We start from the raw sequence: 15,454 nt of genomic DNA on the forward strand, positions 1-15,454 counted from the left end.
TCGCCCGAGCGCGCACGAACAAAGTTTGCTCGCCTGTGTTCCGAGGCGAATTGCCCCACTATAATTGCAACCCGCGGCCGCTCTCTCTCTGTTACGTTGTTGTGTGATTTTGTCCACACGAACGCCCCATTTGTGTACAGTGCCGTGGTTGTAATGAACTCATTAACACACAGGACAGGGTGTAGGGGGACAACGGTCAATAATGATTGCGTTGCTGCTCGTTTGGGTTACTAAATCAAAAGGTGGATGATCACATTTGGTGGAGGGATCGTGAGGTAGGGGATTGAGACACAGTGAACAAGCAGTGTTCTACAGGTGTGCTCTTTATCAAGCTCCTCCCTCCGTCTTTGGCGAAATTTCTGTTGTAATCTGAAAAGGAGATTCAAATCCACAGTCAAAATATGGATAGAATACCTTTTATTGCCACATATTATGTATATACACATATTCAGTGCAATTCACTTTGGTTTGCGGGTATAAAAAAACATTGAAATTACAAAAATACATTAAAACCACGAAGGCTTCACAATAACAAGACATGTCAACTTTAAGAATCATAAGTATTGAGAGTATTAGAGTATTTTTAACTTTGTAAAAATTGCACAGAATGCCTCGTGACAGCGAACGTATACACTTCAGTGATTGACAAACCAAAAGTTTACCAATTTAAACAAAAACGAAAAGAAAAGTGTTTATTTTCCCCCTAGAGAAAGGGTTTACATCACCTTGTAAACCATTAAACCATGGTGCTATGTAAAAAGAGTAGGTCTCATAATTCAAACGTAGACCTACTTACCTTGCAGGAAAATACTGAATGTAAAGACGAACATTATTTTAGCATGTAAAAACGTTTTTTTCATGACATTGTTTTACCCATTTCTCAAAAACTACAGCACCTCAGCGAGTAATATTTTAATGAAAATCTGTTGACCTTGTGTTTTGTGTTACAAAAAGTACCCAAATCATTTAAAGCAAATTCAAAATTACTATCATATTTTGTGAGGAGTAAAACATAGTTTGTAGTTGTGTACAAAAGTCGACAAAACACTATAGGGACCTAGGCTACCATAATCTTATCGTGGCACACAGAACTCCGCGAACAATTTTGAGGAATAGACGTCAGCAATTATAGAATGCCGGATGTAAAATTAACTTGTAAAAATTGCACTACGGGTTGGTTCCACACTACGCCAAGTCGTATAAGGGCAAGGTTGGCGGTGGTGCCGGCGCGTCGAGCCCCACTATATCAGGGCCAAGTCCACGCTCAATACCTGAAGTCTAACGAAGCAGACACTAATGACCATTGTCAACAAAACGTGTGAAGAAGAAGAAAAAAAGACTTATACAAACTGTTGCTCTGTATTAAAAAAAAAACAGTTCACTTTTTAATAATATAATCACGCTTTGACATGAAAAAAACAAAACATGGTTTTCTTTGCGAACAATACGAAAGACTTGATTCAGAATATAAAACCGCATGTATTCCAGGACCCAAATGCATAAAACACTGCTTAGCGAATTGATTTGCTTAGCAAACAATGAGTGGGTACCAGTTGCAACAATGTAAACTTAATTGAATTTTGGCTGATAAACCACTTGCTGCTAAGAATGACATTTCTGTGCTTAGCAAGTTTTTTATGCTTTATACAGGTATTCTGAAAATGGGCACGGGTGATAAGCAACAACGCACAATAACGAATGGAACGGTTTAAACTCGATTTTTATAGGCGCTCATTGAAGTTTGCCCAGTTTCCGGTCGACCTTGAACTTGGCTTAAAACACGGAAGGGTTTAGCGTTCATACCCTGGTGTAGAGACGACGTAAATGACATGATTTTCGGTACTTAAAGGTTTACAATCTGGGATAATTCTTTCCATCTGCAGATAGATAGACATGAAACCCTCCGGCGAACTTGAAACAAAAATACAGGTTTCATTTTATTATCGGGGATTTTGTTTTAATCATTATTAAAAGATGAGCACAGCATTGGTACCACTAAAAGTGTAGACGATGCGACTTGTGACATCACATGTTTACAAAAGAGCTTGGAATTCCTACACGGTCCAAATCTTACAATTTGTGGAGATTGCACTGTCAGATTGTTTTCTGTCTAAAATAGTGAAAACATGTCTTTTTGTGTGATGGCCGATTGAGCCTATACACTGCACTTCTCCTGAAGACGAGCAGAGTATACTGTTTGAAATGTCGAGACCAAACCGGCTCTTCTCAGAGCCAACACAAAAAGAGATTTACACATGGTTGTACCCGCAAGTTTACTATTTATTTGTAGTTTTTTTCCTGTTTCTCCACACCATGCAAAGCTTCAAACAATACTATACACTTTAACAGGTTTGTTATTTTGTGTATGTGTCGGGTAACATTAAGTGCGAATAATGAAAACACCAATTAATGTTGTGTGCGTGATTTTAAGTGTACACATTTCTCTTGAAGACGCAAGAGCTTACTGATCGAAACGTCGCTTCTTTGTACAACAGACGTTCTTCTAAAACAACCCTCATATCAACTCACGTGCATGATATTGTAAGCCGTTCTGGATTGTATTCCTATACGCGGTGCAAAGTTTCAAATCCAGCTATTCATTTATACATATACATTATATTACCACAACCCTTACTGTTATCATTTTGCAGAATGCTTACTAAAATTACATTTTTTTTAACGACAAGTGGGCTTTCGACAAAAGTATGACCAAAGTACGACCCTACCTTTTAATTACTAATAGAACAATGGCATATAATAACCCAAGGCAATGAAGTATCCACTCAGGACTTCTGACGCCTCTAATGCTTTGTACACAAATAAGTACAGATATCACATTGGTTGATAGTTATTATGAAATCTCGAAACAGTAATGGACAGACGCGGGTTCATTATCAACTGAGCAATCGCAGAGTCCGCAGCACAGATACCAAATCTCTCGAGATTACACCAACGAACTTCAGATTCGTAATTTTGTCAGTTTCTTGGAAGGGTCTGAAAACAGGAAGTGCCACGCTCCGAAAGAGCCACAATATAATTCTTTTTAAATTGTTGCTTTTTATAGTTTCTAGGAATGTATAAAAGAGGTTTTTTTTTTTTTTTTTTTTTTTTTTTTAGGAAGAAGGCATTTGCATCGCGTCCAATCAGGGTAGCGCGCGCCGCGCGGCCCCCACCCGCCAAAAGAAGGAAACATTACTGACGGTCGAGTGCGCTTAAATGCGTGTCTTGACGGTCTATACTGGAGATTATTCAACGATTCCTGCTGGTGGGCAGCTTTGAAAATCCCGGCTACATCCGGCCCCGATGAGAAATGGTGAGATTTCATGATTGGGGAGGGAAAGGAGTGGATGAGAAGGAAAGAGTGGGATTGTCTGGAAACAGACGAACTGAATTAATGGGGTTGTGAAGGACTTAAATGCCGTTTTTACAGAGCTTTTTATGCATAGTTCTTAAAGCTTGTGTAAGAAGTATAGCATCCAAGTTGGTCCCAGTAATGAAGACACTGGGTAAAGGGAAACTGATCCCTAACCTCGACCCCATCGCGTTCTCTGTGCGGGGAAGTTGAACACTTGTTTTTCATGGAATGTGTACATTCATGTCAAGCCCACCTTTGCCGAACGAACTGATGTCAAACTTATCACATTATTTGAGTAATACTTTTTGGGGAAAAGTACATCTTTGTTTGCCTATATACAGTTGAAAGTTTCTTTAAAACAAAACCCAAAACCTGCTTTTAGAAGCTGTTCTGATTTTCAACTTCTTGATTTTCAACTTCATTAAGTTTGATATAAGAGATTTTTTAGTAGCAGGTTTGATCGTCCATGGTTTGATGAACTTTAAAACTTCAAAAACGTTGGTGGCGCTCTTAATACGCACCACTAATTTGATCCGATGAGTGCCTTCTAATAGATTGAGGGCGCTGTTTAAACTATCCCAGTAAAGTTCGGTTTGATATTAAAGTTCAACAGAGGGGCAACTGATATAACTCACAGGCGCAGACCGAGCGAGTTTAATGTGCACGAGTTCAAAGGAAAAATAATAATAACATTCACACTTTAGCATTATTGGAATTAGGTGATAATAGTCCACGTGTGAGAGGCAGCGTAAAGGCCTTGTCACACGGGACATGGAGGCAACCAACTACAGTGTATGCTACAACTTATAATATAATAATATAATATCGAAGTCTTACACAGCGCACGTATCTACCAAACAAGGTACTCAAGGCACTGAGTATATACAAATTTTCAGAAAGATAGGTTATTGCAGTGATGAATTCTGAGACCCAATTATTTAGCACCTTATAAGGGTTTACAAGGTGCTACGGCGCATACAGCAGCCACAGCCAGGCACACAGTGGTGAACCCCTTTTCTTGTTGATAAGGGTTCTTTTACATGCGTTACACAACACTCGGGACCAACAGCTTTACGTCCCATCCGAAGGACGAAGCAATGTTTAAGTGTCTTGCTTAAGGACACAAGGTAGCACATGTGTAAAATGTCAAACAATGACATACAATCCCCAAGTGTCTTGCTTAAGGACACAAGGTAGCACATGTGTAAAATGTCAAACAATGACATACAATCCCCAAGAAACATTATGTGAACGTTCAAATGAGAATGTCTTTCCTTCTGTGAGATTGCCTTGAGCTAGTTGCCTGTAAATTCCCTCGTTTGGTAATGACAATAAAGCACGAACAATTAGTACTCAAAGGAATTGTATACTAAAGCAACTGAATTTCTACTTCTGAAAATTGTTTCAATTTTTCATCGAAAGATATCCTCTTTGTGGTCGAATTCTTTCGACTAGTAACTGCTGTCAAAATTGCCAAACTGATGACAGAGAAAGCACTTCACGGCAAAACTTTAAATCTAACCTAGACATTCATCAGCTACCTGTCTTCTTTTGAAGGCGAAGTGAACACCGAGAAGAATTGACAAAAAGGTCCTTTCCTCTAAGATTGGCAATAATCCGAGACATTGATTATTTCATTGAAAAGCGTGCGATAAAACCATGGCTTTGATGCAAAAGAGATAGTTACTTGTAACCGGTACTGTACCAAAGTGTCACGAATTTCTGTGCATCTTTTATATTGCAGTTTTACCCTTTTCCGGCTTCTAGTCTTTTGAAAGTCACACAATAAAAACGGGTAGAAACTTGCCATTGAGGCTGGGATTCTGTGAATGAGCACGAATGAAACATAAGTATTTTCTTTGAGTTGCTTTTTATCTTTTGATGGAGTGTTCTCCTTCCGGCTTCTAAACGATGAAGTATCTATTCTTCTTTTCGAATCGTCACGCATTGTCCCTTTAAGTTGTCGATGTACAGATACGTTGCAATTCGAAGTGTGGGGGTAATACTTCTTAAACCGATACACAAATACTTGTGTTAAAATTGCGCGGGAAAAAATAATTATCGTCATTGGCGTTTGGCGCTCATTGGGGAGTTGCCGTCTCAGACGACCGGCGCCTTCCCGCCAAAAATCCCCAGTGAGCGCGGAAAAAAAAAAGTTGAGGATAAAAAATGTCTTGTCTCTTTCTCATTGCATTGAACGGCCGGCAATGAAAGGCGCGAATCAATGCTCGTTTCACACAAACACATGGGAGCTTCTGATCAGATTTGAGAAAATGGAATTTCCTTGGATAAGAATCTCTTAAGATTTTTTTTTTATATTTCCCCCCACTCTCTCTCGAACAAGAAGCTCTTAGAGCAACCCACGGGGGAAATCGCCTCGGGGAACGGCGGCATGGCGTGTAGGGGGAGAGATAAAATGAGCAAGCGGGAAATGGAATAATAAAAAAAAAAACTGAAGGGAAGTGGGAAGGGAAGCTGCGGCTGACCCTGAACTTGGCTCGAGCGGACGGTAGGAGGTTGAGGCGTGAGAGGGAAAGACACTGATAAACCCGTCTTTAAACATCCGGCTAACAAAATCCCTTTCCTGTACACCCCTCTGATCAATTGATTGACCAATTATTGCACTTGCTCCCCACCATTTTATGATGACGAAAGAGTTTTAAACACGAGGAGCCAAACTGATTGGAGATCAAAAGACGAAAGTGAATGTTGAAAACCCTTCAATGTTAAAACTTTACTTTTGATTGCTGGCTGTATCTATGTGGGTTCGATGTGCAGGGTCGAAGTTGTGGGTTGGAACACAGGGAGGGGATGCTTTGGGGGTGTGGCTCACAAATTCCCCCTATTTTTTCTTCTGTTGAATTCAAAAACACACCTTCAAGTCCCGACTGCAAAATAACACAACCGACAGGGTTTGACCAACAGCATGGAAGTAATTTGTACATAAAATTGCAAAAAAAAAAAAAAAAACTGTTTTGTTTTTAGTTTTTAGATGAGAAACTGAATTATACGCATCCGAAACAAGCAACGATTACTCTATTAGATTGTTACTATTTCTTCTCTTGTTTTTAAAACATGTTTTCTTTCCACATGAAGGGAATTTATGAAAATTTTCATTTTGGGACAACGGCTGGATCTAATTTTGAAGTATCTTTGTGATGCAGAATAATTTTCGAGGAGGGAAATCGAGCTTGCTCAAGTGTAAGTTTTGGAAAGGGTAACCAAATTATAAAGGTTCAACTGTTGTTGGCATGAAGAAACAAACTTGCCTTTATTCCATTTTGTTACCAGACCGTAAATTCTTGCCAGTGCTCCGTTTGGTACAATCTTTCATTACAATCAACATAATTGTTATTTTGGTTTGTTGACTGTTCTGTTGTATGTAATTTTCCTCCAAATCAATTAATTCATCAAAAAATGCCATTACAACTAGTTTGAATATGTGACCAACTCCATCATTTCGTGTGAGCAGAATACAACAACGACCTGCACTTCAGCTGAATTAATAAGAATGATCACAAACAGCAAAAAAAAAAAAAAAACAACACTTTTGACATCCCGCTTCCCAAAAAAGAGTTGGTCCTCAAAATGGTTTTGATCTTCCAAAACAAAACGTTATCCCACCGACTCCAGCCTTGACTATGATTACCCTTGGCCCCTCTCTTTCCTACCCGCAACAAATCCTCTTCGCCAACCCGTTCCGAACAAAGAGAAACTCACAGCGATATACCAGTTAATTTTTCATTATGAAAACAAAGTATTCTGGGCAATTACTGAGGAAGGAAAAATAGGAAGCTGTGAGTGGCGGTAGTACTAGTCAAGAGTCTGATGGGGGGGGGGGGGGGGACTTAAAACATGTCCTTCGGGCCGAGAAGGGCAGATGGCTGGGATGAGAGTCCACCCATCATTCCCGGACTTCACGTATGCTTCTCCCCGCTATGCATATTTTATGAGCTCAGCAGACGAGGACTTGAAAATGGCGGGAAGATTGTGATGGAGGTAAAAATAAGAAGAAGAAGAAGAAGAAGTCTGCTCCGGCATGCGGGACGAGGATTTAGATATTATGTTAAATAAATTAGTTGCTAGTCCTTGGTGGGTAGGTTGACCACTCCAACTGAAGGTTGTTATTATGGCTTTGTTGTTGTTTTTTTGTTTTCAGTCGGTAGATTCTGGCGTGTCTTCGTACTGCCAACTATACTTTAAGCTACTTCGTTTTAAAGCATGTTTCTACTGGTAAGGGTAGGGTCATAGCTTTTGTTGTCAAAGATATTTTGATACTTTAGACCAAACTATACAAACAAAGCCACATGTAAAAGTTTCAGGTAAAAGAGTTTCTTGCTAAGGGGACAAACACAGCAACAACCGCTAGGGTGTTTGAAGCATCTCTGGCCGCAGCATTCAAGTTTGAATCTTTTCCAAAACCCGACTCGATTCAAATAGCTCGGTAGGATTTAAACCCACAACCTTGTAATTGCAGGTCCAGCAGTCTAACCACTGGACCACGGTGACCAGAGGTTTGCATTCGTCTGCTAACCTCTGACCTGTAAGCACGTCAATACTGAGTCACACAATGCTAGATATGGTAAGAGAGGCAGTTCCTTTAACGGTAGATAGTTCAATTCCGAGTCGAGTTTGCAACCGTGACGGTTTGTGGCACCGTGCAAAAAGAAGGGCGCCCTCACTTTTCACAACTCGCAAAACCCACATGAAGCCAATTCGACTGTGAATTAAGTACATACGAAGAACAACCGAAACAAAAAAGGGCAGAGTGCTAGAGATATTTCTCAGCGACCTGGGAAGAGAACGATTCCATATGGTCTGTATACTTTACATATACAGATATCAATAAAGAAAACAAAAATCAAGAAAAAGTTACGATTCTGAATGTTGATTTAATATTGAGGGCGAACCCCCCTTTTTAATACAAAAATGCCAAGAAAGGGTTGGACAACAATTGCACAAAACAAAAATAAAATAAGAGAGGAGCAAAGGCATCTATCTATAGAGGGGTGAGTCTAGCCGAGCGCGTCTAATAAGCACTTTGGAAGCGCGTCGTCATCGTTAATAATCCAGAGTTGGAAAGGTTCGGGTCGGAGGTAGTGGATGCCACGACAAAGAACAGCAGCAGCGGGGGGGGGGGGGGGGGGGGGGGGGGAGAAAATAGAGAGCGCCAAGAACTGTGGACAGCTCTGCGATGTTTTACAACTGAGTCTCCAAAAAGAGAATTGGGTGTTTTTTATTTGTGGTCAAACTCTTTGCAGGAGGAAAAAAACCTCGCACTTAATAAAATTGTCAACAATTAGACTTGGGGTTGCGGGTGGGGAAAAGGGGGGGGGGGGGGGTTGGAAACCTCGAAGTGGCCGGAATTTATAGAGCTGTTGGTTTATAGAATTTGGACGGTTGATGGTGATGGTGATAATCAAATTAGAAAGGGCTTTTAATTTGTGGAAGAGGTTTGGTGATAAGATGGACAATTATTATTGCAAGTTTTGTTAAGAACAGGTCAGTAACGGTCAATAAAGGTCTTGACAAGATTGAATAAACACTTGACAAGATTGAATAAACATTTTTGATAAGTCAAAAAGACCTTGTTCCAACACTTTTGTGAGCAAACTAGGCTTTCCAGCGAAAGTCGCTGACGTTTTTTATTTCTTTTCTGTTTAACTATACTTTTATTGTGCTATTTTATGAAATTTAATGTTTGTATCCATCGTTTCATTGGCGCTTGCGCTTTTGGACGTGGCTGACATTAAATAAATGAAATAAATAAACTTCATCTCTTTGATAATCGTGTACTCAACTTCTTGTCCACTATTCAGCTTCATTCTATAATAAAGTTTGTTTCTGTTGGTTTTTAGAGACGCTTCCAGTGTGTACTCATTGTTCATACGATGCAACATCGTGGCATGCATCTAAAACCAAAGAGTTTTACTTGCTAAGTGATTTAGAATAATACGAGCGACTAGAAACAAGTCTATTATGCACATCTCTTCGTTATAAATAATGACACATCACCGCAATTTGTGTTTTGTTTTGTTTGTCAAAACAATGTTTTTAACGACATGAGAGGCTACATAGATTCTTCAGATGAAATGTTTTGATGGTTAGTGTTTTTTTATTCGTTTAAAAAGTTGATAATACAAAAAAAAAATGTTTTGTTGCTTTTTCGAAGCCTCTGCGCAGGTCTGGTTCTGGGCTCCGTTTTATGTTGGAAACACTTTGCAAAATGTACACTGCTCAAAAATTGATGGGCGACCCTAAGCCTGAGCTCATGCCGATGTTTGGAAAAGGCCCTTTGTTACACTCGCCGATGACAGCAGATTTTTTTCACTCAAAGTTCACTCCATATGGACAGAGAAAATAAAACGGCTAAAATGCCACCAATCACTCATGCTGTGCCCAATCCCTCCAACTGACATTAAGTCTTCAATATGGTAATTAGCACTCAAGGGACAATCCAACAAAATTTGGCGGGAAAGAGAAGAACAAAAATGGCGCGAAGATGATGGAAGTGGTGCAGCATGGAAACAAATGGTGGTCGCGATCATTTTTTAGTGTGTGAAATAACGCGCGGTTGATTAGCTACGGATTTAGTGGGCGCTGTTAAGAGCGATGTGGGGGACTTTTTTTGTGTATCTTCCTCTCTTCCCGAGTCCTTTCTGAGGTTGGGAGGTACTTGAAGGAGATGGGTCGCACTTGGAGAGGGAAGGAGATGGGGTTCTGGTGAGTTTGACGAGGGAGGAAATTACTTGTGTGGTGGGATTGAAGACGGCAATCACCAGTCTCCAGGACCGGTGGGAATAACCCACGTATTTGGGAAGCCCTTTAAATAACGTCAGTTGATTGACGCTATAGGCCAATCATCAACTTAACAAAAACACAGCCTTTTTGTTGGCACTGTGCGCCCTTTTTCGTGTCTCGAGACGATGTGGTGGATATCACAGGTTTCTGACTTTTTTCTTTTTCAATGATTTGTTTTCCTTCTTCTGGAATTTCTTTCGCCCGATTGAATTGTTTATGCCTTGATGCTGATTGGGTGGATTAATATAGTACGGAGGAGTCAGGGAATTAAGTGACACGAACGGAGCCTATAAACGGTGGTCGAGAGATTTAGGGGATCAACGATAACAGAAAAACGAAGAGTCTCCAAAATCCCGGTCTAAAAAATGTGATGAGCCCAGTTTAAAAGTCCAGCTTAAAACTGAGATATGGCATCGCTGTCGATATCAAAATCATGAATATGACGCATTGGACTATGACTTGTCAAAATATTTGTATGGAAATGTACATTTTCAACTTATTTGCCATTATCATTATGACCCATTTTGGGGTTGTTATTTTCTTTCTGGTGTTTTTTTTTTCGAGTGAGTCCTATCGATTTTCGTTGAGGCGAGGTCAACTTTCAAACTATGTGTTGCCAAACTTTCCTATTTGGTCAAACCATTATGTAAAACATATTGACTGGAAGGTCCAAAAACTAACACTATGGACTGCTAGTGAGTAAACAAAAACAATACTAATGCCCTACTAACCTTCTTTTTTGCAGTTTTCAACCTCGTGCACGTGGTTCATCTGCGTCATGTGCTGACCGGGCATGGAGGCGTTTGGAGAATACCACGTGCCCGGCCTCGGCCATTGTCCATTGAGCATGCGCAGTTTATCAAACATGGCGTCGTGTCCCATGTTCTTCTCTGCAGCCAGGCTTCGTAGCACTCTATTGATTGATGAGACCTGAAACAGTCGTAGAGGAAAACGGAGAAAATAAGTATCAACGAGAATCACCGAGATTTAAACGAGAACGTGCGAGGTGTTACCATGATACATTAACTTAAGTCAATCTCTTATGAACAATTACTTCAAAATGCCCTTTGAAAGTTTTAAGTATAGTTAAAACTTCCCGTTATGTTTGTAAGCTTTAAAGATTTGTGTCAACAATTCATTATAATACCGCCCTCTGTTGACAGTTTCAAAAACGCCACAGCAAAAAGCATCAGTCCTTGCTCATTTTGAAAAGGTGAGACAAAAAATACATTATGAAAAAGTGCATATTAGGATAATCTCATGCTCTATTAGGAGAGGGGTTTCTAGCGAGTTGTCAGGTGAGTATGACAGACAGTGAATCTCCACCTCCCTCGGGTGTGAGCATCTTACAAAGATCGCGCAAAAAAAAAAAACACTGAGCGCCGAGCGCGAACCATTCACCAAACTCTGCCTCAGAATGTGCTCTAAAAACTCCGGGAATAGACGATACCCCCCCCCCCCTCCATCACAAAGGAGAACCGAGTAATGCTTCCCCACGCGTGTATTAGCAGAGCAAAGGGCACGGCACTAATCGTGATTTGTAGGGGAAATAAAAAAAGGCGCGAAAATGACTGTGGTTTAAACTTGATTTGGCGCCCTTCTGTGACCCGGTGGGACCTAAAGTGCGTTCGGTGTGACATATTGACACCTTGCTCTTCACAGGCATTTTTTGTCTCTCGTCTATTTCTTCTTATACAACTGGTTAAAATGACAGCCGCTGATGTACACTATTAAGTTGAATCACTACTTAGGTTTGATTGGCAGCCAGGAACTGGGGAGCAATTTATTAAACAACAGCTGAAACTAATGATGACACATCTTTTAGGCGCCTTTTTGATAGTGTTTTTCTTTGCACTGATGGCTCGGCTTAAAAAAAAGCATACGGTTCGGTCCGGACCCGAGGCAGAAACACAAAATTAAAATTTGAATGCAATGATACATTTTGTTACTAAGGATGTGATTGGATTCGGGTTTAAATTTAAATAAAAGATCATTTGAACAATGGATTGCACTCCAAGTTGCCCGTTCCAAATCTTACCCCCCCCCCCCCTGCTCCCAAGCTAACTTGGAAACGCTACCCAGCAAATTTATCATCGGTCGACAAAACCGACAGGAGTGATGACAATTTCTCTACTTACAAAAATGTACAGGTCAGTTTGTCCGTCGAGCAATGGGTTTGTCCTTGCCGAGGTGTCGCCCGTTTGTTTTGATTTACAATAAAAAAAGCCGAGGAGTAGATTTACAGCGACCGTAAACCTTCTTCATTTAGTGGGAGTATCAAAGTCTATTTTGCCCGTCGACCCTGCTCGCTTTATCCCGGTTTGGTTGGTCTAAAGGTTGTCTGACAGCGAGTGCTTGGGTTATGATGATAATTAAAAAGCATATTGACGCATATTATAAACAAAGGAAGTGTTAATTAGAGCCGTTAGGAATTCTCTTACAACGGCATGCCATGAGATAGTAGAGGAAAGACGGTGTCCTATGACATTCAATGTGCATCAGGCGTAAGTCTGTCACAGGACTATTTTGCCCTGTACATAGCTTTTAGGTAAAGTTCTTCAGCGATCTGAGGGGACAGTTTCAGAGAGTTGCTTATGACGTCATGGTAATGTGTTTAGTTGCTGTTCTCGTCAGATGTTATAGGAAATGGTTTCATTTTTTAAGGAAGGAGCAAAATAAACCAAAAGGGCAAAATTTTCAGTAAACATTTGTGAAAAATTTGTAATGTGTATTGTTAGCCTACTATGTGTAGCTTTTACCCTAACACTGAATAAGGCCTACACATTTGAAGAGTATGCTTTCATCTACAATTATTATTGATTACTAATTAAAAATGTGCAATATTCAACAATAAACATGAAAGTGTTCATTTCAACAGACCACATTGTACACACGAGAATCAGTTGACAGCAAATCGAGACAATTTACATGTCAACCAGGTGGGAATCACTGAAAAGAATTCATTTTTAAATTAGCAAGAGTGTGGGAGGGAAGAGAAGGGGAAAAAAATCGACACTCAGCGAAACAAAAACAATTTATCAATATTATCTGATAACAAAAAGTGCAGGCAGTTCACAACATGCGGGTATGCTGGGAAGACTCGATGTGGGTAGAGGCCCCCTGCTGAGCCCGGTGAATAGAGCGGGAACGGGAGGCCAACGCTGGGCCGTGCTAGCGCGCCGGGGGACGGTGTTATGAATCCGCCATATCCGCCGGGAAAATTCGCGTATGGCGCAAACATTACATTCACAAAACATACAGGGCATGATTACTTTTTTTAGGAAACCCACTGAGAAATTCGCAAGTAGATATTATTATTGTGATATTGAAAGGAACATGAGGGAAAGGTATTTATTTGTTTTTGTTGACAGGAAAATGGCAACCTGTTGAGATGGAAATTGTTTCTCTTTTCGTTTCGAACAAAAACATTTAATATACAACAAACTTGAAAAATAATTAAATTTACAGGGAGCGTAGAAACCATTCTCCACGAAAAACTGAAAAGTAAATATCAATAGTTTTAATTTGTTCACAATTAATATTTATATAGGCCCCTTATAAAAATATATTTCAAACTTGTAAGACAATTACTATTACATTTGAATTGGCATTCAAATTTAATGCACCCCTTTCTCATTAAAAAAACAACCTTCCTTCGGCTTACTTATTTGATAAGTAAACTCATTATGACAATTTTAGCAGTCTTAGTTCGTTACGTTATAAACAAACAAAAACGTGTTTACTTGCAGTATTATTGTGGTGTTTAAAGGCAGTGGACACTATTGGTAATTGTCAAAGACTAGCCTTCACAGTTGGTGTATCTCAACATATGCATAAAATAACCAACATGTGAAAATTTGAGCTCAATCGGTTGCAATCAAAGTTGCAAGATAATAATGAAAGAAAAAATCACATTTGTCACACGAAGTTGTGTGCTTTCAGATGGTTGATTTCGAGACCTCAAGTTCTAAACTTGAGGTCTCGAAATCAAATTCGTGGAAAATTGCTTCTTTCTCGAAAACTATGGCACTTCAGAGGGAGCCGTTTCTCACATTGTTTTATACCATCAACGTCTCCCCATTACTCGTCACCAAGATAGGTGTTATGCTAATAATTATTTTGAGTAATTACCAATAGTGTCCACTGCCTTTAAACCATAGAAATATGAAATTCATCAGGTATACTGATATGAAAACACAGCACCAAGAAAATAGCCCCATGTAACGTGGTTTATAAATAGATCGATTGCTTTTGGCTACAGCTTATAAGATCCCCATGACAGGAACTGTAAGTGATGATAGTTATTTGCAATATCGTTTTTTTAACAAGACAAGATGAGTAAATTATAAAACTGACCTTGACTTTGACAATTTATTTCTGTCAATAACATGTTTCTTAATTGAACCGTCGATCCCTTGAAAAATGATTACCGTGGTTCAGTCCTCCCCCACTGATTATAAACTCGATATCTTTTCTTCTTTAAATAAAGAAAAGAAGAAAGATAACCCCTCTTTCTTAATCAACTTGTCTTGATATTCTCCATGAAGTCAAGTACAGTGGGACTGTCCATCATATAGTATAGGGGAGATCCGACTTGGAAGGGGGATCGATAGTAACACGACGTTTGTATCTCCGACGTGTCATAATCGAAGAGGTACGATCATTGCGGGTTTTTTAACCTCGGTGGAGCGAGCCGAGACGGATCGAGGCCCCCGTGTCTACGAGCCCAGCCGCCCGTCGCCACTCGTTCTGGAAACACGGTGAAATGCGTTTTCGCTTACTTTCATCGGACGCGTGAGCTCGTGAAATTGGATAGATTTTTTTCTCTCTTCGTCGTGCTCTCGCCACGACCGGTGCGTTAGGAGCGAGGTCCCGGGTGAAGGACGGCCAGCGTACGGCGGCAATGATCGCGATTTTCTCGGTGCAGTCAGACAGAAGAAGCCAACGGCCGTAGAATTCGGTCAACATCGAATAATGAACTGGGAGAATCGAAGGAAATATAGATAACTATTACACTACTAGGTGGAAATTGTACATTAAAATTGTACCAAGTGAACCTTTGTATCTGTAGCCTAACTAGTTGATAAATTAATGTTCATGTAATTCAACACCATTCTGTTCACAGAATTATTTTACTAGACTAACAATGTAAGATATTTCTTCTGTTTTGTAAAAAAGTATGGAGATGAAAAATATCTCACTTTGAAGATGTTATTTATTTATAATTGCAACCCCAGTTTGAATTAAAGGAATAACTCTAATTCAAAAGAAAGGTAAACATGAAATATATTACAAACA

The 15,454-nt window shown here is 39.9% G+C and overlaps 1 protein-coding gene across 2 annotated transcripts in view; it reads right to left on the reverse strand.

Moving 5' to 3' along the window:
• LOC117305236 (paired box protein Pax-6-like) overlaps window positions 1-15,454 on the reverse strand; it is a 103,114-nt gene that overhangs the window by 19,021 nt on the left and 68,639 nt on the right. For both annotated transcript variants that reach the window (XM_033790059.1, XM_033790058.1), the window contains one exon: window positions 10,888-11,086. In XM_033790059.1, the coding sequence (XP_033645950.1) occupies window positions 10,888-11,086 (199 nt within the window). The remainder of the gene's footprint in view (window positions 1-10,887; window positions 11,087-15,454) is intronic.

Source organism: Asterias rubens, chromosome 22 (assembly GCF_902459465.1).
Source record: "Asterias rubens chromosome 22, eAstRub1.3, whole genome shotgun sequence".
Classification (NCBI taxonomy): domain Eukaryota; kingdom Metazoa; phylum Echinodermata; class Asteroidea; order Forcipulatida; family Asteriidae; genus Asterias; species Asterias rubens.